At 48.6% G+C, this 25,735-nt stretch overlaps 1 protein-coding gene across 1 annotated transcript in view; it reads right to left on the bottom strand.

Annotated features, from left to right (window-relative positions):
• Nucleotides 1-1,207: 1,207 nt before the first annotated feature.
• DHTKD1 (dehydrogenase E1 and transketolase domain containing 1) overlaps nucleotides 1,208-25,735 on the bottom strand; it is a 1,328,309-nt gene continuing 1,303,781 nt past the window's right edge. Inside the window, exon 17 of the mRNA XM_085652869.1 lies at nucleotides 1,208-1,517. Within this exon, the coding sequence (XP_085508995.1) occupies nucleotides 1,416-1,517 (102 nt within the window). The 3' untranslated portion in view covers nucleotides 1,208-1,415. The remainder of the gene's footprint in view (nucleotides 1,518-25,735) is intronic.

Raw genomic sequence — 25,735 nt, 5'->3', positions numbered from 1 at the left:
GTGTTGGAACGTATATTCACGTTCAGTTGATTTGAGGGGGTCTATTTAGTGTTTGTGGAAAGTGCTGGGGTGTCATCAGTCAAGCCCTCAGCGGTTGGGTAACCATCGATATCCACCCTACCAGTACGAACAAATCCAACTGACGGGGGAGGGACTTAGATGAAAGGGGAGCCTAAAGTTCATCTTTATCAAATCACCAACTTCTCTGCAGTGCACCCAGCAGAGGTGACTGAAACTATGGTGGTTTGGTTGGAAAATGAATGAGAGAGAGAGATTAAGGTCCAACAGGGGGAACAGCGTGAGCGTGGTTGTTGAGACCCATTGACTTTGCCTCTGTAACAAACCAATACTAAAATTGGACCACGCGAATGGGAAGCCACTCCTGCTGCAATCATTTACTAATAGTGGGGTCAGATAAAACCGCTATCAAAACATTTTAGGGGAAACAATCAGTACGTTAACATATAGGAAAGAAAGAAACGCATGAGAAAACAGGTCCAGTAGATGACTATCTAGGATGCAAGTTTCCTTTCTGCTTGTCAAATCTTTTGAAAAGGGTCACCGATTTTATAGCAAACACAGTCCTCTGCACAGTTCTGCATCCCTGTTCTTATCCAACGATAAGCATTCCAGAATGTACCTCTGCTTGATGAGGTCTGCTTGAATTTTAGACATTCTGTGCCATCACACACTGAATGGTTCCTTAAAAATTAATGTTGACATAACCTCCAGCTTAAAATTTAGAATATTCCTGTACGTGGCTTTCATCCTAAATTTAGATAAAATGTATCCAACTGTGCTTTTGCCATACCCAACTGCTCTGCAAATATGTACAATGGCAGCACCTGCCTCTGGTTCAACGGATGTAGAAACTACATTTTCTTCATAATTGCATACATCACCTTTCAAATCTCTTACGTTTCAATCACATGTATCATTCTTTAATGGCAGCTTCTTGGTGTCACCAGTAAACCGTGGAATATTTCCCACATCAAGACACCTGGGCACTCACCAACCACAAACAAGTTTTGCAACATTTTTTCTAGAGTTCTAAAGGTTATAACTAAAATGCAATGCATCACTAAGCACATATTCGGGAAAACAAAATCACATTTAGCTTTAAAACCCCTAGAGGAGATATGCACATCGTCAGCTTTGTTCATTCGAATACATATTAATTTCCAGTGCAAAAGTGTGGATACATAAGTTTGAGATTGAGGTGACTTTTTTATTTTATTTTTAGTTCAGCAACATTGTGTGAAACACTTTAAGAAGCCAAAATATTATTGGATTTGTTTTCTATAAAAACAGATAAAACTGAGATTTGCTTTAGAAGTAAAGTAACCTGAGAAAACCATGTATGTCACATAAAACTGGGTATTGCAACAAAATCTAGACTTCCATAAGCAATAGCTCTATGCGAATGTTCTGGCGAGGATGTCATCTTCTTGCTGGCGGTGTATGGTTATAATACCCACTGCTGGTACTGGGAGCGGCGGTCTGCTCACTAAACGAAGCTACAAAACAGAAAAAACAACATTATCAACTCATGGGGGGAAAGCTGGCATTCGCTGAACATGGATAGATAAACATAGCTTTACAAAACGACTCTTTTTTTAATGAATTTTTATTTTGTATTTGTTTTGCTTTATGCAGCTAATTAATGATAACAAAACAGTCTCATGCAACTGGCACTATTGACAGCAAATACGTGACGCAGGTCATACATTTACATGATACATTTGTAGCATGTGTAGGTAGATTTTCATCCAGGCACTGACATAAAACATTTTTTTTTTTTAAAGTTCAAAAAGATGCACCGATGACCGCATCTACCTATCAAAGTAATACAAAAATGGCAAAAGTGCTGCCGCTGCTGAAAAAACCTGGCTGCAGATCCCAATCATTTGGTGAATTATAGGCTGATCTCCTCCTCTCCGCTTTCTCAAAGATTCTGGAGAAGGAAGTCAACCACCAACTCTCCCTCTACTTGGAAGATAATAAAATATTACACCCCATCCAATCCGGCTTTCGACCTCATTTCAGCACTGAAGCTGCGCTTCTGGAAGTGGTTGAACACGTAAGCAACACCCTAGACAAGGGAGGCAAGGCCATTCTGATCCTCCTGGACCTCACTGCAGCTTTCGATACCGTGCCCCACTCTAAGCTGCTTGAGCGCCTTCAAGAGATAGGGATCAGACACTCAGCCTTGAATTGGCGGACATCTTTTTTGGATAAGCGTACTCAGGAAGAATGGCTGCTACTTACACCTCGCAAGCCAGAACCCTGACTGTGGGCATACTCTAGGGCTCAGCCCTTAGCCCACCCTGTTTAATATATACCTCACGCCAGTGGCGGCTGGTGACATTTGAAAGAAGTGAGCCGTAAAATTAGTGGTGGAGCACACCACAGCGAGCGAGCCCGAATGACCTAAGGAGGGTTCGAGGGGGGGGTGGGGATCTCCCCCGAGAAAATTTAGAAAAACAAGTGGGCAAAAGGTGCATTTTCAAGCAAATTCGAGAACACATGCACTTTACTCTTCACAGTTAAAACCGAGGTGAGGGTTGGTCTAAACTAATTAATAATTAGTCTAGACCAACGCTCCCCTCCTTTTTGACTGTGAAGAGTAAAGTGCAAGTGGTTATGTTAGCCAAGCTAAGGGACCCTTCTTCTTCCTAAAGGGGCGCTCGCTTCAACAACAGGGTCAACACACAAGCAAAGCATGGGCTGAATTAAACCCAGGTTTAATGAAGAGTCTAAGAACATCAACGAACTATTGCAAAATGTACCTTGGAGCAGAAGAAATAGACTGGAAACTTACTTTCAAGGCAAATGGATATTTTTTATGTAAAACAAAACACACACCCACCTCTGCATTTTCGCTTTCAAATCCCAACATGAATGAAAAGGAAAGATACAGCCAAGAGATTCCTCCAATCTAACAACCTTATTAAAACCAGAAATCACTCATTATGCCTGAGAACGCAAGCATACATTCGACCGTGCCTCCTGCAGTACTACATATCAACAAAGGCTCCTCACACTGAGCTCACAGACATCATTTGTAGTCAGTAACTCAACAGTCAATCCTGTCTAAAACCCGCAGCAGACCAAGTCACAAACCATTATGGCGTAAACCTCCATTTTGTTTCCTTTTCAGGAATGTAGTTATGAAAAAATAATTATCCGTAGTATTTATTGTAAACCATTGACTGTTTAGTATTTGGATTCAGACATCTCCCTTTGAACTATAGCCTCACATCAGGGTAATATGTTTGTCACTTGCAACGTTACAATAAACATTTTCCACACTGCGGACTGGGTTTGCAGGGACTGTCACGATTTTCCACACTCAGACCCATATTTCAATACATTTACCACATGGCCTGGTGGACGGTTGGCCGAACACAGAGGGAGGCAAGTTCACATCTGTTCCATCGCAGAATCAAGTAGCAGCCCAGCGGAAAGCAATTTAGTTAACACAAATGACTCGGTGTGTAAGAGTTTTATTGTATACCCCTTATTGAATCATTGAATGTGCTTTCTGTGGTGGCAGGTTGTGTCAATTGTTATTCTGTGCCCTTCTGTAGATCCACAATTGTATTCCTACTTCTATTTGTGTAATGTCTCAGTTTTTGTGGTTTTACACAATATGTTCGCTCGTCTATGAATTCCCTTCACCTAGCAGTCTTTATCCCACCTGTCATCCCCCGATGAACCGACCAACACTTAAGCAAGAGTTGTGAGAGTGAGGGTGAAAAAGAATAAGTGGGGGAGAGCAGGGGGCTGGGGCAACGTTTGTGCACAGGAGCGGGGCGTCCTTTGGGGCGGTGGGGCGTTGCCCCACTAGCCATCACAAGTCAAACAGTCAGGGACTCGCCACTCTGCGTCCGCGGGTCGCAGACAGCAGCAGTCGGCATTATGGTAGTCAGTCGGCTGCGGCGCTTAAGGGGGTGGGTGGGGGCGGGGCTGACTGACAGGTAGCTGCGCTTAAGCGCTGCTGCAATAATAGTGTGCATGCTCGATTTTGGGATATGACCATCCCGAACATGCGCACTACCCTACTTACCTATAGCATTAGCCAATAGCCACTCACTTAGCCAGGAAAGCGAGGGGGGAGTCGGAGCCGAGGGTTGCTTCATGCAGCAGCCCCCGGTCTCCTAATGGGCGAGACGCCCTGGCGCTGCTAATGCAATGTCTGGATTGGGAGAGACACCGCGCAGCCTGAGGGCAGGCATTTGCCGCATTGGGTGCCGCGCGTGGGTGGGGTGGCCCTGCCGTTGTGCCGCACTGTGATTGGACCATCGATCGCACAGGCTCCGTCACGGTCACCGCGTCAGTGCCACGAAGAGTCGACACGACACCAGAGAGTGACTGACTGAGACGAGACCTCGTCGTGCGGTGCTACTACTCTGGCGATTCATCATTTGATGATTTCCATCCATTCCATTCCAGATTTGATTGATTGAAGTGAATCCGATCTCCTCGACGTCACGTTGAAGTAAGAATTGACAACCAACTGACAGTAACTTAACAAAGCACAACATATTACATATATTCAATCAGTCACTGTATTCAGTAAAAAAAATATAATAATCAATCAGGTGTCAGACAGACAGTACTCCGACTTGGAGTACGCCGCGCAGCTTGGTCAGGTGGGTGGCGGGTGCGTGTGGGTGGGTGTTTGGCATGGTCGGGTGCTGGCCCGGGACTGAGCCTGATGAAGGCACCTCGTCAATAGGCCGCTGGCCTGACCCTGTAAGTCACGGGCCTGGGGTTGGAAAGGGCGCGAAAATTGGGCAGATGGGCGGTCCAGGAGGAGCGGGACCCGAGATCCGAAAACCCGCTCCTCTCCACCGGTCCATGCTTCAGCGCGGCCCATTAGCCCCTCGTCGCTCCCTGCGGGCCCGTTACCTGCAGCCTTGGGCTCAGAAGCAGGCCTCGGCGCAGGTCAGCCGCGTCCTGCCGGTGGCCTCACTGACTGACTGACTGGATTTAACCCAGATCTCTTGACTGGGGGAGAATGTCTGCATTGTCAGCATTCCGTCCATCATTTGTTTGTTGTAACGCTTTTCGCCCTAAGTGGGATGGGTATGCCCAGACGTGGGTCCCGTGCTCACTACGCCACTGGAGTCAAGCTATCCTGGCTGATGACGGCTGATAGCCAGAAAGCGGTCCTAGGATGCTTGATTCCGGTCCAGGGAAGACATGGCTTGGCAGTTCGGGCTGGACTGTTCCCATGAGGCACAGGGTCAAGACTGATTTGCATATGGCCATGTCTGAACTGGGCTGGCGTAGTGGGCAAAAGAACGATGGATTTAACCCAGATCTCTTGACTGGGGGAGAATGTCTGCATTGTCAGCATTCCGTCCATCATTTGTTTGTTGTAACGCTTTTCGCCCTAAGTGGGATGGGTATGCCCAGACGTGGGTCCCGTGCTCACTACGCCACTGGAGTCAAGCTATCCTGGCTGATGACGGCTGATAGCCAGAAACCGGTCCTAGGATGCTTGATTCCGGTCCAGGGAAGACATGGCTTGGCAGTTCGGGCTGGACTGTTCCCATGAGGCACAGGGTCAAGACTGATTTGCATATGGCCATGTCTGAACTGGGTTGGCGTAGTGGGCAAAAGAACGATGGATTTAACCCAGATCTCTTGACTGGGGGAGAATGTCTGCATCGTCAGCATTCCGTCCATCATTTGTTTGTTGTAACGCTTTTCGCCCTAAGTGGGATGGGTGTGCCCAGACGTGGGTCCCGTGCTCACTACGCCACTGGAGTCAAGCTATCCTGGCTGATGACGGCTGATAGCCAGAAACCGGTCCTAGGATGCTTGATTCCGGTCCATGGAAGACATGGCTTGGCAGTTCGGGCTGGACTGTTCCCATGAGGCACAGGGTCAAGACTGATTTGCATATGGCCATGTCTGAACTGGGCTGGCGTAGTGGGCAAAAGAACGATGGATTTAACCCAGATCTCTTGACTGGGGGAGAATGTCTGCATTGTCAGCATTCCGTCCATCATTTGTTTGTTGTAACGCTTTTCGCCCTAAGTGGGATGGGTATGCCCAGACGTGGGTCCCGTGCTCACTACGCCACTGGAGTCAAGCTATCCTGGCTGATGACGGCTGATAGCCAGAAACCGGTCCTAGGATGCTTGATTCCGGTCCAGGGAAGACATGGCTTGGCAGTTCGGGCTGGACTGTTCCCATGAGGCACAGGGTCAAGACTGATTTGCATATGGCCATGTCTGAACTGGGTTATCGTAGTGGGCAAAAGAACGATGGATTTAACCCAGATCTCTTGACTGGGGGAGAATGTCTGCATCGTCAGCATTCTGTCCATCATTTGTTTGTTGTAACGCTTTTCGCCCTAAGTGGGATGGGTGTGCCCAGACGTGGGTCCCGTGCTCACTACGCCACTGGAGTCAAGCTATCCTGGCTGATGACGGCTGATAGCCAGAAACCGGTCCTAGGATGCTTGATTCCGGTCCAGGGAAGACATGGCTTGGCAGTTCGGGCTGGACTGTTCCCATGAGGCACAGGGTCAAGACTGATTTGCATATGGCCATGTCTGAACTGGGCTGGCGTAGTGGGCAAAAGAACGATGGATTTAACCCAGATCTCTTGACTGGGGGAGAATGTCTGCATTGTCAGCATTCCGTCCATCATTTGTTTGTTGTAACGCTTTTCGCCCTAAGTGGGATGGGTATGCCCAGACGTGGGTCCCGTGCTCACTACGCCACTGGAGTCAAGCTATCCTGGCTGATGACGGCTGATAGCCATAAACCGGTCCTAGGATGCTTGATTCCGGTCCAGGGAAGACATGGCTTGGCAGTTCGGGCTGGACTGTTCCCATGAGGCACAGGGTCAAGACTGATTTGCATATGGCCATGTCTGAACTGGGTTGGCGTAGTGGGCAAAAGAACGATGGATTTAACCCAGATCTCTTGACTGGGGGAGAATGTCTGCATTGTCAGCATTCCGTCCATCATTTGTTTGTTGTAACGCTTTTCGCCCTAAGTGGGATGGGTATGCCCAGACGTGGGTCCCGTGCTCACTACGCCACTGGAGTCAAGCTATCCTGGCTGATGACGGCTGATAGCCAGAAACTGGTCCTAGGATGCTTGATTCCGGTCCAGGGAAGACATGGCTTGGCAGTTCGGGCTGGACTGTTCCCATGAGGCACAGGGTCAAGACTGATTTGCATATGGCCATGTCTGAACTGGGTTGGCGTAGTGGGCAAAAGAACGATGGATTTAACCCAGATCTCTTGACTGGGGGAGAATGTCTGCATTGTCAGCATTCCGTCCATCATTTGTTTGTTGTAACGCTTTTCGCCCTAAGTGGGATGGGTATGCCCAGACGTGGGTCCCGTGCTCACTACGCCACTGGAGTCAAGCTATCCTGGCTGATGACGGCTGATAGCCAGAAACCGGTCCTAGGATGCTTGATTCCGGTCCAGGGAAGACATGGCTTGGCAGTTCAGGCTGGACTGTACCCATGAGGCACAGGGTCAAGACTGATTTGCATATGGCCATGTCTGAACTGGGTTGGCGTAGTGGGCAAAAGAACGATGGATTTAACCCAGATCTCTTGACTAGGGGAGAATGTCTGCATTGTCAGCATTCCGTCCATCATGTGTTTGTTGTAACGCTTTTCGCCCTAAGTGGGATGGGTATGCCCAGACGTGGGTCCCGTGCTCACTACGCCACTGGAGTCAAGCTATCCTGGCTGATAGCCAGAAACCGGTCCTAGGATGCTTGATTCCGGTCCAGGGAAGACATGGCTTGGCAGTTCGGGCTGGACTGTTCCCATAAGGCACAGGGTCAAGACTGATTTGCATATGGCCATGTCTGAACTGGGTTGGCGTAGTGGGCAAAAGAACGATGGATTTAACCCAGATCTCTTGACTGGGGGAGAATGTCTGCATTGTCAGCATTCCGTCCATCATTTGTTTGTTGTAACGGTGGCCTCACTGACTGCACAGGGTCCGTTCATACCGCCTTGGCGTTTAATTACATGAATAAATAAGCACCTGACACAATGCCACAAAGGTGCCATCTAGACCTGAATACTACATTCCAGATGCAGCCTCCAGAACAGGTTATAATACCCTAGATGAGGCCTCTACACCATACACGTATTAGCAATACTCCATCTGAGGCACTGAGAAATAGAACCAACAGTCCATATAAGCCCTCCAGAACTAAACACAGTACCCCGATGGGGTCTTGCTAGTGGTGTGTACATGGTTCAATTATCTCCTCTCTGCATCTCAGAATTCCTTTAATGGCATCCAAGTCCTTATTATATTGATTTTACATTTAAAGTGTGTGGAACATAAACCCTCAAAGATGCTCATGGACAAGGGTCGCTTGCACTGCTGCTGCCTTCAATGTAAACTGTGCTCTGTTTGTAAGGGAAGCTCAGATTAACCATATCTTTGCTCTAGCTGATTTGTGTGAGAAAGGGAGGTTTGAACCTGTATTGTATGTGTGCGACAGTACTTAATTGGAGCTGATGACGTCAGGTGGGTGGCACCCAAGCACCAGCACTTATTTTTGGACCAGGACTTAAATTTCCAGGAGACCTTGGCCCAGATCAAAAGTCATCCCATCGCTCACCACTGCCACCGTGCAAAGCGCTCCCATTTCACATCCTGGCCTCATTGTGCAGCACGCCGCTGCATTGCTAGGGATCCACAGCTCGAAAACGTTTTAGTTGCTATTTTTTTTAAAGGAGGCTGCGACCATCAGTCCCCAGGCATCTTCCACCATAATTAACCCTAAAAAGTAATTTAAAATGTATTGCGGGGGGGGGGGCGGTGACTTCTTTGACGGATTTGTTTAGTTGTTTGTTAAATAAAAAACATCTGTGAGTGAGGTACTCAGAAATGCATTGAATCTCAAAGTATGTTATGAAGCTCTGTGGATATACTGAATAAGCAGCTACCTATATTATATGACATCTGTTTATTAATTAAATAACTGCACTTTCACAATTGCTTTATTAACCTTCATGCTTTCTCAAATTTGCTTGAAAATGCACCATTTTTGCTCTCTTTTGTAAAAATGTTCTCGGGGGGAGTATCCCCCCCGAACTCCCCTTATGATGGTTCGGGATCGCTCGCTACGCTCGCTCGCAACGGTGCAGTATGCCAATCATTTTACGCACCACCGCTTTCAAATGTCACCAGCAGCCCTTGTTTGTGCATGTATGTGTGCGTGGGTGTTTGGGTGTATTTATGTGTGTTTTTTTTGTGACTCTTAAACCAAATGATTTGCTTACTTACTAAAAAGAGGCATAAAGCTGGTGTGTTGTTTAAATGCATCACACTCTCCTCCCCATTCAGCCTTTTTCCTGTTGTTTTGTGATCGTGTCCATCTCTACTTGACGAGGCTATTGTTATATTCTGATGTTTAGTTCCTAGGACAAGCCGGCTGCAGTACAGCTTAGGAACGCTTAAAAGGGTTCATGCCCTGTGGTAGGCGCTTTATAGGAAGCATGAATGTCGACATCTCCAAATACAGGCCCTTCCTAGGCGCTAGATAGGATTTCATAAAGTGCAAGAGAAGTGGGATTTCGTGCCGAAATTACGACTTTCCGAAAAAATGTTGCATGTGATAAAGTGTTCCATATATTTTTTGACAATTGGCAGAAAAAATAAATAGCGTTCCCCTCGTGGTCCTATTTAGGGGGAATACAAAAAATGACAAAGAGCATCTCAGTCTAATTTTCTACATAAGTAAAGGAAAAGAGACAGTCACGCATAACTCATAATACCATCAAAAATAAAAACAGGCATTCATGACGGTTTCAACAAGCAACCCCTTTGTAAGTAGGATCTACAGACTGCCCTATTGCGAGGAAGACACATCTGCGTGGACACTTGTGAGTAACTTTACACACACGAAAGTCGCCGCCGGCTCCAATATAATAAAAGAAAACTTACTGGTCCACGCCGCCTCTTCTAACTGCTCCTGGGCCGGGGCCCAGCTTGCGATCTTCAACAAACAGGAACAGCCGCGACGTCACTGCCAACCCCTCTACTGACGCTGCTCCAGCAAGCGCCAGAATTGGTTGAGGGCAGAGATTCTCCCTGCCCATTAGGAGACCGGGGGCTGCGGCATGAAGCAACCCTCGGTCTCTTAAATGGAAGGCTAGTGCGCATGTTTGGGCTGATTGTAAAAATGATCAGCCCAAAAACAAACATGCGCACTATTGCTGTGACTGTAATGCGCTGCTGTCACTCAACTCCCTGAGTGCTGCAGCAGCCCGGCCAGGCCTGCCCACTCCCACCCCCTTCAGCGTCCCTCCCTCGTTCTAGTTCTCCGAAACGCCCCCAATGGATGCACCGCCACAGCCTCACGCCCTTGGCTTTTCTAGCTGAGTCCCTGGGTGCCAAAGTCATTTGATAAGCGAATGATATGCAGCTACTCTTCGATTGTGAGAAGGGAAGTGAACTGGATGGGGAGCTCATCTATTGGTGTCTTGGCAGGGTGGTTCAGCAGCTAGACCTGCACCAATTAAGATGTAGTCCGGGTAAAGTTTTCGGAGACGTCCCCCACAATCTGGTGAGAACCCGCTGGCCGAGCAATGTGCCTCAGCCTAGTCCCCTCCAAACCTCTGTTAAGAACCTAGGGATTAAAATTGATAGCTCCCTCTCCTTCCAACCACAGACTCAAGCCATAGCTGGTACTTGTTTCAGCACGCTCCGCAAGCAAATTTCTTTTTACCTCTCCTATTTAACTCTGCAGGTTGAAAGGTGGTTCAGACCCTGATCACAATGAGACTCAATTATGGAAATGCCCTCTACCTCGCTCTCACTGACTTTCTTCTCAATAGACTCCAGGTGGTGCAGAACCCGGCAGCTAGACAGCTACTCAGACTCCCACCCAGGTCTCACTTTTACTCTCATTTGAGGGCCCTCCAATGGCTCCCTATAAAAAAGAGGGTTCTTTTCAAGGCCATGGTCTTAATTCATGAGGCCATGCATGATACGAGCGTGGTTTATCTTAGAGAGAGGATCGGCGAATACATTCTAGCGCATACCCTGTGTTCATCCTTTGTGCGCCTTACAAGAGTGCCCCGGATCAATCGCCGTAGAGTAGGCGGGAGATCCTTTTCCTACTTGGGGCCGCTCAACTGAAACAAACTTCCAACAGACCTCCGTTTGGTCAGTAATCTTGCTGCCTTCAAGAGGAAACTGAACACATGGCTCTTCAGGCAGTCAATTTAGGTGCCTTGGTCAGCTGCCCTTAGCCTGAGCGCCAGGGCACTCTGCTGAGTAGACATACGCTTTATAAATCAGACTAACATAAGATAACACCCCTCATTCCAGTTGAACCTTTGTTCTTGGTGTATTCCTGAGCATCCCTCCATATTCTCCATCCCATAGTCGGTCTTCCACCAGCCCCAGATCTTATAGAATTTATTGGGACACCCTCTACTCCAGTATTTTACCTTTTCAGCAGTCATGTAGAGATCCATTCCTCGCTCCATATGCGCATGGAGGAAGCTTCTGTTGCACCCCAGTGCCTCGCTATGTCCCTCTTGGCTACCTCCAGGCACAATGCACTGAACAGGAGTTTAGTGCGGGGGAGATAAACATCATTCGGGATACCAAACAATATATATTTTGGGTCAAGTGGAATTTGTGATTCCAGTATGCAGGAACGCTCTTGGGTGATAGTGGCCCAGTAGTTCTGAATTGGAGGGCAATTCCATATTGTATGTAGAAAGGACACCACGGACTCAACGCAATGTAGGCAGGCGCATGGGTGCCCTACCCATGGCGCACAATCTACTACAGTCAAAATACACTGTGTAGAATCTTAAACTGTTTGAGGTGCAGACAAGCGTTAATTACAATCTCACGCAGATGCATCGGTGCTACCTTCCAATCAATGTCCTCAATCTCGGCCAGATCACGCTGCTATCTCTTCCTTCAAAACTACTCTTGATCATGTTTGAAGGGGATGAGTACAATAGTTAAAATTAAAGGACATCTTTTTTTTTAAACCACAAATTATAATAACAAATACAAAAGGGTGAGGATTGCATTAAATATTCAAAATCCTCATTCAGTAGAGCTTAAGTTTACAGCCAAAAGGGACAGATAAACACCAATATTAAATTCTACTGTATTTAATATACCAGTGTTTTTAATCTTTGTGTCCTTTGTTTTCTAGGTCATTGTCCTCTAAGGGAGAATTTGGTAAAATAAAAAAGAATATTCAAAGCTTCATGAGCTAGGAGGTGAGGGAACCATACGTCTGTCGGCCTCCAGCCTAAAACAAATCTAAATCCGAGACTTTTTTAGTTGATGTTGAGGTGCTGTCAAAATATAATACAGCAAATGGTAAAATTGTTCTCCAGAGTACTAATCTTATTTGAAACATCATACAGGAAAATAAGTATATGTCATGTGGCCATCCCTCAGAGCTATGCTTACCATTTAGTCATCCTATTTAGGGAAATAACAGTATTAAGGAGTAGTAAGAGGAGATTAGCTGGCTTTAACTGTACAGACACATTGCAGTGATGAGAAAATGCACTCGACTGACCGATTCCCTATCTCCTCATTCGTTATCCTTATTACAGTCCTTACATTGTGAAGTGTGTCTTGTTGCACAGACAAGAATTACTTAGCACAAAAATATACTTATAAATAGTTATACCCTGTCGCTAACTTAGGTTCCATCTCCTCACTTGGAGTCATAAAGAGGGACTCCACCAACCATCCTTTCTGTTTGTTCCTACCTCACAAAACTAGGTGCCTACGTTCTCTTTTGGTAATAGTTTTCCTTTCCTTTTTGTATTCTCATCCCCTACATTCCCTGTATCAGTGGCAATGGGCCTTGATTCAATTAAAGAAATCCATCCTCTGGAGTAAGATACAGCTATCACTGCGATGCAGTGGGTCTCTCATGCCCTTGTGTAATGGTGCCATAGCACCTGCTGCACCATTTATAGCTACTACGCTGCCCACTACCCCTCTGGCTGTCTACTAGGCAGCAAAGGTGATTTCTGGTCAGTCACGGTATGCGGGTTTATTTGGTTGAAGGGCCCAAGATGTAGGCTTTCTCACCCACGTAATCCTGTGCCTTTCCACCTCCTGCTGTTCACTCCATGTGGTTGGGTGTTTCTTATGCATTTGTTCACTCCGGCTCTGGGTCTGCCAGTGGTGAGGTGCGGATTTAAGGGCGCGTGGTTTGCTGGAACAAAGGTCATGGGGAACGTGGGGAGATGCAGGATCTATGCTTCTTTTCCTCGTATAGTGGGTGTGCTGTTACTTCCTCTGTAGTCTCATAGGCTCCTGTTACGGCCTTGAGGTGCTTGGGGTCAGGGAGAATGGGGAGGGTTCCTGGACAATCAACTAGGCCTGCCTCAACAGGTAGTCACCTAGCTCCATGTTGTGGTGGACACTGTTGCCATTACTGGGTTGACAACCCAATGCATTCTGTGTGTATTGGTGTGCTTCCACTGAACTCATTAGACTAATATACCTGCTGGATATGACTTATGGGTTAAAGGACCACAACTGAGGGCAGTGTCCAACATGACACTGCGTGAGGTGGTCACTCTAGGCCTGTCCACTAAAGTCCCGTACTGCCTGTGTACCATTTCCCTTCCTCTGCATGCAGGGTGTGATTTGAGTAAGGATTGTACAGGGCAGAGGACATAGCTGGTCGCATGCTTTCTCTCTGGAAAGACGTCAGAAGGTTTTCAGTTCCAAAGATGGATCATTGTTAACACCTGGTATGACATCTCAGTTTTCACAGTCTCAAACTAAGGCAAGTAACTTGAAAAAGAGAAAAAAGAAAGGACAAATGACCTGGGTTGTGCAAATTATTCAGAGAAGCTGCCTATTTGAGTTGCTCATTAAGCAAGACACTACAAGTTAGTACAGGGGTCAAAGGTTTAAGTCTTGAAACATGGTGTTTGCAGGCATGTGTGTATCAGGTTTTCCATATTGTCTCATCAACTAGTGCTGATCACTGCAAAATATATACTTTCTCTTCCCTTCAGTTTTCTCCTGCATGCTTATAAGGTTAAATATTTTGAATATCTTCTCGTGGATCTTCTACCTAACTGCAGATTCCTCAACTTAAGGATTTCCCCAGGTGCCAAACTGAATCCGGACAATGTCTCCAGCAATGCTCCTGCATGCTCATAGGTGGGCTACATGTGGATCTGATGGCTCCGTACCACTGGGGAAGTGACAGAGCACAGCTGCATATAATAGCCACCTCAGCGCACTTTCCAGTAATTTCCTATCTTTATCCTTCTGAGTTCTCAGATGCAGAGCAGTAACAAAAGCTACAGGTGAAGATGTAGTAACAACTTGGAACGCTACTATGTTGGTCAGGAGTCCACTCCACAGAATTTGGAGGTGGGAAGTCAGGGAGGAATTTTCTGTTAGAGTATGCAACAGGAAGAGCATTACCAAAGGTAAGTAACTTGTTCTTCCGATGGATACCTCAAACCACTGTGCAATTTGGAACAGAATGTTACTGCTTCAATAGACAGTATTTTGAAAGGGTGCAGAGACCCTGGATAACATAGTAGTGAATAATTAAATGGCACAATATGCATTCAAACAAGTAACAGCCTGTATGCCTGTTACTTGGATAATAGCGTCGCTTTTGACCAAGTGAGCTGATCAACTCTATGGAAGAATCATTTCATTCTTAAATGTCATGAGAAGGCTTCACACTGGCACAGGGGTCAGATTGGTTCGGCTAGGACAGTGACATGAAAAATCTATCCTAATGGAGTATTAAAAAAGGGGGATGTACTAGCGCTCTTACTATTTGATTAAAAACAATTTATTCAGCAGTTAAAAACAGCCGTAAAAGTGCAAAACAGTATATAGTCATAAAATATAAAACAAAGTGCACTGGTAAAAATAAAAATATGTAATTAAGAAACTGCGGTGCCTTCCCTCGTATTAACGTCGAGCATACAATACTTTTCCTGAGGTATATTGCTCCCCTTATAAAAAATGCAACATTAAAACATACAGAGGGTTCTTCAAGTGCAAACAGATAGCTCAGTGAAATTTTATGGTCTAATATTTAGTGCAAGAAGATTAGGTTTAAGATAATATCTTCATAAGATTCTTATAAAAATCACAAAATAATATAACGTGCTGTGTACTTTGCTTAGACCAACCATCGCAGGGACAAGGTGTCATATCCAGTGGTTGTACATTTCAGGAAAGGCAACTAGGAGATATACTGTGCCCAAGCGCAAGCTAGGCAAATCAAAACGGTGCTGAATGTTATTCACCCAAGACAACTAATATTGACATCCAACCAGCCAGGCAGAGGAGAAAGACTTCCATGCTGGCAAACTGATGAGAGACGTTGAGATTCCGGTCCCTGATGGGACAGGGTTGTCATGTTCGATAGTTGCCAAGAACTATTCTATCCTTGGTAAGAGGAGTTTACAGTGGCACTGTGTGATAGCTGGTATACAGGCGAACATACCCGGTGGGGTTGTCTGGAATCAGTCTGGACAACAATCCCACAGTCTATGTTGTCTAAACGTGCAGATACAATATAGATTTATAGGAACTACACGACAGACCAAGAAACTGGGGTACCCACGGGGCAGAAGTAGTAACAGCCCATAGCCACCCGCCCTCACAAACACAGCGAGTCACTGCTCGGCTTACTCTACTCCCCCACCTTTCAGCAAAGGAGGCAGAGCTGACAGCACTAATCAAAGTCCTCACCCAAAGCACGGGGAAAATGGTAATGATCTACTCAGATTCAGCCTATTTCATCACCACTCTAGCATTGAAAGGTGGAAAAGGCGAGGGTTTCTGAAATCAGACTGCACACCTGTCACACACAGGGACCTCCAAGAATTGCTAATCAATGCACTAACCCTACCTAAATGTGTGGCTGTGGTAAAGTGCACCGGCAACACCTGAGGCAAGGACTTCATAACCCAGGGGAATGTGTCAGCTGACCAGTTTGCGAAAAGGGCAGCTTATGGAACGATTAAAGAAACGCACTTTCTTCCTTTACAACAGGCACCAGAGACAGAACTCCTGCTGGACAAGCCTTATGCAGAAACAACAGGGTAGTAGTTGAGGGAGTTGCAGGAAACAGACAAGAAGGAGCGATGGGTAGCCAGGGGCTTCACACAGACCACACACAACTCCATATACCGACACACGTCCACAGGGAAACCCGTTATTCCTCAGAGCCTAGTCCACGTAGTGTTACCCCTACACTTACCAGCACGTACAGCAAAAGACAACATGATAGTGGAACTCCAGAACGACTGGTTTATGCCAGACCTTGCAGAAACAATTACAATAGACTTAAACGGATGCACCGTCTGCCAATTATACTCACTCAAACCTACATTCAAGGCCATGTCATCAGCTATCCCAAGACCAACGGGGCCTTTCAGGGCATTAAACATCAACTTTATCAACACTAATGATTGATACGCTAACTACCGATACCTGATTGTAGTAGTCTGCCCCTACTCTAGGTGGATTGAAGCCGGACTTTGTGCACTGTGACGCCAAGGCAGCGGCGACTTTCCTTAACAGAGAAGTGATACCGGAATGAGGGGTACCAGATGTCATCTGGTCGGACAACTGAAAGCACTTTGTAAACTCCATGTTCAATCACATCTGTAGCCTTTTGGAAAAAACACAAACTGGCCTCCATGCATAACCCCCCAAGGCAACCACATTGTTGAGAGTCTGAATGGACTGCTAAAAAATGAAATAAGCAATATTTGTTCCATTCTTTATACGAAATGGCTCCCTTGTCCGTCCCTAACCTTGCTTTCACTGAGGAAGATGCCCAGCAGCGATCACCACCTCACAGCACACCAAATTGCAACAGGTAGATTGATGGGGACACCTATCCCAAAAACCCGGACCAAATTTAGCTCTGAGGCTAGCTGTCAAGCATTAGGGGATTACATGTATACCTCTGAATTAACTAAAACCAACAGGTTCCTATCTAAGCAGGTCCACCACTGGAGCTCCAATTGCACTATTGCCAAGCTATCAAATTAAGCACCGCAACCTGGACAAGAAGTCAACATTCGAAATTTTGAAAAAAGATGGAACCAAGCCAAGTTTGAAAGACCCTACTGAGTAGTCTTCACAACACCAACCCTCTCAAGGTGGAAGGTAAAAATGCATGGGTCCACCTCTCTGATGTGTGACTGAAACCTTCCACAGCAAAACCCCTATGAACTGACCCGTGAACTTTTTTGCTTCTAACCTTTTAAGTCAATGAGCCCCCAATCATCAGAGGATTAAAAACACCTCACTTAGATTTATCCCATGACCTTCAATTTTCAATATGTTATGTATGGTTGCACTTCTATGTACCTTCTGTTTACAATGGGTGTTGCTGCATCTATTCATCACCAAAGGACTGCCTGGTCAAATTAAGTCCTTCCCGAAGCTATCACCGCACTTGCTTAGAGATCTCTCCTTTATCACTTATAATGACACTAACCTAAAACTAGCACGCCACATGCACTACACAGCGCACTCTTACACAGCACCTGACGTGGGCTCCAAGACATCAGCCAAGTCATGTTATGTCTGTTTACTGATACCACATGCAGCAGGCGCCGATAGGCTTTACTTGCCCCAAGTGGTGGCCCCTGAAAAAGCAAAATGCCTTTGCCACCTATACCTATATAGGATTAGGACGAAATACAACCCAACAGGGTAGAACCCAATGGGGGCGTGGCCAGCAGCCGATGAGAGCGGACGCGAGCTGAAGAGCCCCGATCGCGGCTTCCCCGTAATTATATATCCTGAGCCCCCAAATGTCCCTAGGAAGGCGGAATCCTAGACCGGGGGACGCCCGGAGAGGATAGACTGAGGAGACGAGTCCACATTACCTGCAGTGTCGCTACAAGGGCAGAAACCGGAGTCTACGGGCCATCGCAGGGCGGTAGCAAGATGGCGCCCATGCGGTGACTGGCAGCCACGGTTCCCAGCCTAGACAATCCGGCCCAACTGCGGATTCCATCCTGCCAAGCCAAGGACTCTATCGAGGTGCCGGCGGTGTGAAGGGGCAGGAGCCCAGAGTGTCCCTGCACGTTTGCAGAACGGCGTCTGCATACTCGGGTGAACAATTGTAAAATGGCGCCCGCAACTCCAGTAGCCTGAATTGGCCGATGTGGTGGAGAGGTGCCCCTGCGTCCCCGCAGATCTCTAGCCCACAGCAATCAGAGGTGAGTGCCCGGGGAACGGAGGGCCACGCGGATTGAGGTGCGGGAGGTGCCTGCTCTGACCTACCCGAGCCTGGTGGATGTGATTGGAGCGGGCTGAGGGACCCGGCGGGTAAGGGGCTCGAGCAGAAAACGGAGCGGCGGTGTTGAGCCGGGATCCCTGTGGGAGCGCTCAGACACTGAAAACCACCCCTTGCCCACACTGCTGCAGTGGGCCCTCTGCGGAGCAGCTGACCCTGGGATTGTGGCCGCGAGGCCGACCGCAAAATGGCGGCCGTGCCATAACTGAACTGTCGAGAGTGCCGCGGCGCTGGGGTGCCTCTGCTTCACCGGAGGGCTCCGGAGCACGGCGACTAGCACTAAGAAAGTAGAAAGCGCAGCACAACACAAGAGACACTGGTTACACCTATCAAGGCCCGCATGCCCCTTATGACTCTGACTAAGAAGCCCTGTGATGTGAAGTCAGGCCGGAACCCGCTCCAGAGAGTGCTCAGTTTTAGCGCACCAGCCTCCCGAGGGAGATGAACAGTAGTAGGGAGCCTTCACCTGCCTAAATAGTCGCTGCTGCTTTGACACAAGGGGATTGAAGGCCTGCAGGGGTCATTTGGAGCTGAATGATCCCACTGAGAACGAGATTTAACCACTGCTGTGTCCCTCCACCACCAGAGCAGGCCTCAAAGGGAGGCCTTCTTCCTCCCAACGACCATCCAGACCTCTATCCACAACAGAGAGACCCAGCACTTGTACTGTGGGGAGCTAGAGTGAGCCTGCGCTTGACGGTGGAGTGCTGCCGTGCTTTCGCCGGTGAGTGGAGTATGCCCGAGTGGTGATTGTGTAGAGCAGATCAGTTTGTCTGCCCTTCAAGTGGCCCAACGAAGACGAGCCGCAGCCAGTGGCCAGGGCAAGCAGACTCGGACGAGGCCCGGGAGGCCTCTGCCGGGACCTGTAGACAGTTGGGCGGAATTGTCTTGGGTGGGACCACTCGACCCACAACACCTGCAGTGCGTGAGGCCACCAGAAGCACCTGCGATATATAACAAGTGACTTGAGGCGTAAGGGGTGGCGGAGGCAGCCCAACGGATTTGCTACCACTCGGACTCACAGACCGTAGCAGCCACAGTACTCAGCCCAAACCCACACCAGTACGTGGCAGATTGGCAATGGGGAGAATACAAAACAAACGGGGGTTCGCTGCCCTCAGTGTATGTATCGGGGCCCCACTCGGAAGAAGAGGACGATTTGTCAGCAACAAGGGGAGACCTGCCCTCCCGGAAACCTACTCTGGCTGACATAATGCAGGCCATAGCAGCCTCCAAAGAGGCGCTGGAAGGGAAAATCAATGCTATTGGGACAGACCTTAGCCTGCTCAAAGATGATCATCGCAAGCTCAAGGACAGAGTGTCCAGTAATGAAAAGGAGATGAGCGGCCTGCCGGAATCTGTTCACGAGATGCGCCAATCCCTCGCTATCCTGGAATCTAAAGTGAAAACCCTGGAGATGCATGCCAAGGACAGTGAAGGGAGGTCGAGACGGAACAACATCAGAGTTATTGGGATTCTGGAAAAAACGGAAGGGGCGGACATGGTCGGATATCTGGAGGACTGGCTCCGCTCTGAGGTGGCCCAGACGGGCCTCTCCGTCTTCTACGCCTTGGAACGGGCTCACAGAGTTCCAACCGATTGTGGCCAGGCTCCTGCACTTTCGAGACAGGGATCAAATACTGCAAAGTGCCCGCCAGAAACAGGAACTGTGCATTGCCAATAATAATATCATGATTTTCCCAGACTTCACGAGGGAAGTTCAGCGAAGCAGAGCGTCCTTTGCAGCTGTCATGGCTAAACTACGAATGTTGAACCTGCCCTAGGCAATGTTATTTCCCACTGGACCTCGGGTGGCAGACCCGGCGGGAGCTCGTAACATACCACAAGAGGCTTGGGACTGGCATGAAGGGCACAGCAGGACCGATCGTCCTGCTTTGACTCCTGGGACCCCACAACAGTGTCCTCGCAGCCCTAGGGTTGGAGCCAAGACCCCTTCACCCAGGGAACTCAGCCTTGAACGTCGCAAAGCATTACAGGCAGTGATATTGCACAGCCGAAAAAGCCCTGACTCCCCTCTGAGTGGGAGTGGACACCACACAGGCAGATCGGAGACCTCACCAGGCCGTAGCGACAACAACAGCATGGGACCAGACATGCCACAGGTTACGCCCCAAACAGCTGATGATTTAATGTGAAGACCGAGGCGGATCACCGACCAACGAAATTTACCGGGACCTTTCACCCCGCTACCACTGGTGCAGTGCCAGCGGACTTATGCCTTCCCTACATTGAGTTATGAGTAGTATTCAGCGGACTTGGGGCTTGATGTCTAGATCAGTTACGGGGGGGGGGCGGCACTAGTGGGTGCTTACTAAGGTTCTTGTCGGGTGGCCACCCTTTCCACTATCACAGGATGATGGTTTGTTTAATTACGGTTTGGACGGGGATTCTTGGTTGGATACCTGTCCTGGGGAGGGGGAGCTGGGGTTGTTTCCATAGTAGTTTTTTTTTTTTTAGGGGATCCGGGCGTGTCACGGGGGTAAAGTGTTTTAAGGGTCGTAATTGTAGGCAACACCAATGGGGTTAGGTTTGTCTTGTCTTTCGTGGAATGTACGGGGGATGCGCTCTATGATCAGGCGCCAAAGGGTACATGCTTATTTGATCCTCAGAGGCATTCAAATCGCATTTCTCCAGGGAACTCATATGCTGGCAAAAGAAGGGAAGGCGTTGCAACGCCGTTGGAGGGGTCAGGCCTATTACACCACGTACTCTGCCTATGCGAGAGGAGTACTGATATGGATACGGGCAGGGGTCCCATTCCAATGTACGACACAATTGATTGACCCAGAGGGCAGATATGTGGTGGTGACAGGGAGACTTGATGGTAGGGACCTCACTCTAGGTAGTACTTATGCGCCCAATTCAGACCAACCGGCCTTCTTCTCTCTGCTTTCAGGAAAGTTATCGACCGTCCTTACAGGGTCGATACGACTGGGGGGCGACTCTAATTGCATATCTGACGTTACTCTTGACCGCTCACATCCCCCGCTCCCTAATGCACCCGCACACAGACTGGCAGAGCCTGGTCGTAATTGGCAGCAGAAATGGGGCTTAATCGACACCTGGGGGACGCAGCACCCCATGACCTGCGACTACTCCTTCTCGGCCCTTCACGAATTGCATGTCAGACTAGATGCCATCCTGTGTTCCCCTGATGTCCATGAAGGGATTGAATGCAGTGAATACCTCACTAGGACACTCTCTAACCACAACCCTGTCCTGGAGCAGTTACACTGGCCTCGCTCACGTCCAAAAATCCCCACCTGGCGACTACGCCCAGAAGATCAAGCTTTCCGTGCTGTAATAGAATCAGTTATCACTGACTATTTTCGGGACAACAGGGGTTCAGCCACATCCTCCCTCGTGGAGTGGGACGCCTGCAAAACAGTCCTTAGGGGGAAGTGTATCTCTGAGCTGGTTAGGGTTAGAAAGGTTCTCCTCCAAGACTTAAAGAGAGATGACGAGCGCTTACGCACCCTAGAAAAAGAATGACCAGAAAGCCCGGTTAGGCAACAGGAACTACTGGGGGCTAGAGAGGCAGTAGCTGCACAGGTGGAGCGCCTGCGATGCTTTGATTACAAAAATTACATAACTCGCACACACTCGAAGAGGGACAAGCCGGGGGCCCTACTGGCTTGGCTGGCAAACCCGGCCAGGCGTGGGTCAGTCATACTCGAGCTTAGAGACCAGAATGGGGTAGCTCGATATGACCAACAGGGGATTAATAAACTATTCTTGTAATATTATACCGAGCTCTATCGAAGCCAGCTGTCCCCAATGGTTGAGGAACTGCATGAGTTCACACGGGGGGTCACAATACCTGAACTGGATGAGGACACAGCAATCTCGCTAGGAAGAGAGATTGAAGTCAGAGAGGTGCGTACAGCTATCAAGGGTATGACCCGTAATAAAACCCCAGGCACTAACGGGTTCCCGATAGAATTTTAACTCACATACATAGACCTCTTAGCTCCCAAACTTGCACAACTATACATTGACGACAAGAGACTTGGCAAACTACCTGTCTCCACTAGTGAAGTGATCATCATTCCTTTACTGAAACCGGGAAAGCAGGGTTGGGATAAAATGGCGTACCGCCCATTATCAATGCTTAATGTCGTTTATAAAATACTAAGCAAAATCGTAGCCTCCCGTTTGCTACCTCACTAGACCACCCTCATACATAATGCCCAGTCTGGGCTCATCCCTACTAGAAATACAGCACTCAATATTTGAAGACTCATGTGTGTCCTAGATGCAGATACTTACCCAGCGGATACTGCAACGATATTTGCAGTGGACATAGAAAAAGCCTTCAACAGTCTAGAGTGGGCTTTTCTGTTCCATGTGATGCGGAAGATGGGGCTTGGACCTGGCTTCGTGAGTTGGACGGCTCTTTTATACACTGACTCCACCGCCAGAATTAAAACTGGGGGGCTCATTTCAGATGCTTGCAGGGTGGGGCGAGGCACGCGACAAGATTGCCCCCTCTCCCCGCTTGCTCTGGCGATGGAGCCCTTGGCAGCACATGCCAGGTCGGTGCGGGTATATCGTGGGCTCGACGTGAACGGGCAGTTTCATCATATTGCCTTATATGCTGACAGCCTTTTGCTTTTTCTCGCTGACTCAGGAGCGGAACTCTTGGGGGTGAAAAACCTGCTTTATGCTCTCAGCAGAGTATTGGGACTGAAGGTAAACTTGTCGAAATCTTGCCTGTTTCCAGTGTGTGGGGATAGGGTAGGCCCGCAAAGCACAGAGGGTGTGAACTGGGAAGACCGATGTCAGCCATACCTGGGCACACATATTTACCACAAACAAGAGGACATTCTTGAGGGTAACCTTGGATAACTGGGCACACATATTTACCACAAACAAGAGGACATTCTTGAGGGCAACCTTGGAAAGGCCCTCAGAGGGGCAAAAACCAACCTCGAATTTTGGGGTTCTCTGCCCCTGTCCATGGCGGGTCGTGTGGCCCTCCTCAAAATGGTAACCCTCCCGAGGATCTTTTATTACTTTGGGACGTTACCGATCTGGATCTCGGCAACGCATTTCAAGCAGCTTTGCTCAATGATCACGGCCTTCCTTTGGGGCAAGGGCAGACGTAGGGTGGCGCTCAATGCACAAGTTACTACTTGTGTAATGATATATCTGTAAGAGACATTAGTTAGTGAAAAATTCCTTACCTTAGAATATCCCCAGGCATCAGACTGGATCCGGAAAGTTTTTGTCAGCAGTATCCCTGCGCGTCGGAAGGTGGCGTTGTGCGGCTCCGCGTCCGTCGCTGGCGTTATATGCGCCGAGATGACGTCACGGAGACTACTTAGGTGCCACCCATGCGCTGATGTCAGTTCAGTACACAACTTTCCGCGCCAGGAACGCAGAGCCATGCAAGAAACTGACCACTGGTGCCATGAAACTAGAGCCCTGAAAGGGATGACCTTAACCCTAGAAATCAGTTCACAGAGTGGGTAGGATGGGTGGGGCGGTAAGGAATCTATCACTAACTAATGTCTTTTACAGATATATCGTCACACAAGTAGTAACTTGTGTATCTGAAAGAGACACGTTAGTGATAGATTACTTACCTTAGAATAGATACCCCAGCAATACCAACCCCGGTGGTGGGTCTGCGAACAAAATTACTCCAGAAAGTCACGGAGGACAGAACGGCCAAAGAAGCTGTCTCTCCGGACTTGACTGTCAAGGCAATAATGCTTGGTAAACGTGTGCAGCGAGGCCCAAGTAGCTGCCTGACAAATGTCCTGAAAGGGAACGCCACGTCCCAAGGCAGTAGTGGCTGCCTTTGCCCTGGTAGAATGGGCACGCAGCCCCACAGGAGGCTCCTTCTTAGCCAACGAGTAACATGCTTTGATGCACAGAACGACCCACCGAGAGATGGTTCGTTTGAGCACGGCCCGACCTTTTTTGGCGCCCACGTAGCGAACAAAAAGCTGGTCATCCACCCGGAACCGTTGTGTGCGCTTCAGATGGAACGAGAGCGCACGTTTTGGGTCCAGACGGTGGAGCCTCTCTTCCTCTTTTGAAGGATGCGGAGGCGGAAAGAAGGTGGGCAAAGTGATGGTCTGTCCAATGTGGAAGGGCGTGACAACCTTTTGCAAGAAAGAAGGACGAGTCCTTAAAACCACCTTCTCCGGATGAACAGAAAGAAAAGGAGGTTTAGAGGAAAGAGCCTGGAGCTCTTCTGGCAGAGGTGATAGCTACCAGGAAAGCCGTCTTGAGAGTGAGAAGACGTAAGGGACAGTTATGAAGGGGCTCAATGGGAGCGCACATCAGCTATGTCAAGACAAGATTTAAGTCCCATTGAGGCATTATGAAAGGCAGGGGAGGAAACGTGTGTGTAATGCCTTTGAGGAAGTGATTAACAACTGGGGACTTAAAAAGAGAAGGCTGATCTGGAAGACGTAGAAAGGCGGAGATGGCCGAAAGATAACCCTTGATAGTGCCCAGAGCAGAGCCCTGCTGGGCCAAAGAGAGAAGGAACAGAAGGACCTCGGAAAGAGGGGCAGAAAGGGGGTCCACATCCTTTGCTGTGCACCATGCCACAAATTTGTTCCACCTGCAGGCATATACCGTTTTTCTGGAGGGACGCCTGGCTGCCAGAATGACATCACAGGGAGGAAGGTCGAAAGCTGTCAACTGTCGCCGCTCAAACTCCAGGCATAAAGGTGGAGGCTGGACAGGTTCGGGTGGAGGACTGTTCCCGCCCGCTGCGACAGAAGATTCTCCCGAAGAGGCAGTCGGATCGGGGGGTCGATCGCCATGCTGAGTAGCTCGGGATACCAGTATCTTCGTGCCCAATCCGGAGCCACAAGGATGACATGGGCCCGGTCGCGGTGAATCTTCTTCAGCACTCTGGGCAGAAGTGGTATAGGCGGAAAGGCGTACAACAGACCGCAGCTCCACTCACGATGAAAAGCGCCACAGAGCGGGTGGCGCCTTGGAAATTCCAACGCGCAGAACTGATACATTGCGCGTTCTCTTTGGTGGCGAATAGATCTAACCAAGGCACTCCCCACTGCAGAAAGAGACCTTGCGCCACGTCCAAGTTCAGACTATCATCGTGATCCATCATGCAACGGCGGCTGAGTTCGTCCGCCCTGGCGTTCAGAGAACCTGCCAGGTATTGAACCACCAAGGTAATGCCTTGATGTTCCATCCATGTCCAGAGGCGAAAAGCCTCCTGACATAGGGTTCACGACCCCACCCCGCCCTGTTTGTTGCAGCACCACATGGCTGTGGTGTTTTCCGTGAACACCTGCACTACACTTCCCCGGACAGAGGGAAGGTATGCTTTCAGTGCAAGCCGGATCGCCCGAGCTCCAAAAGGTTGATATGGAGCCGGGACACCGCCAGAGACAAGAGGCCTCTGATCTCCGCCT

Source organism: Triturus cristatus, chromosome 4_1 (assembly GCF_964204655.1).
Source record: "Triturus cristatus chromosome 4_1, aTriCri1.1, whole genome shotgun sequence".
Lineage (NCBI taxonomy): Eukaryota > Metazoa > Chordata > Amphibia > Caudata > Salamandridae > Triturus > Triturus cristatus.
Note: the sequence above shows the minus strand (reverse complement) of the source record. Positions and strands in the feature narration are given on the sequence as shown.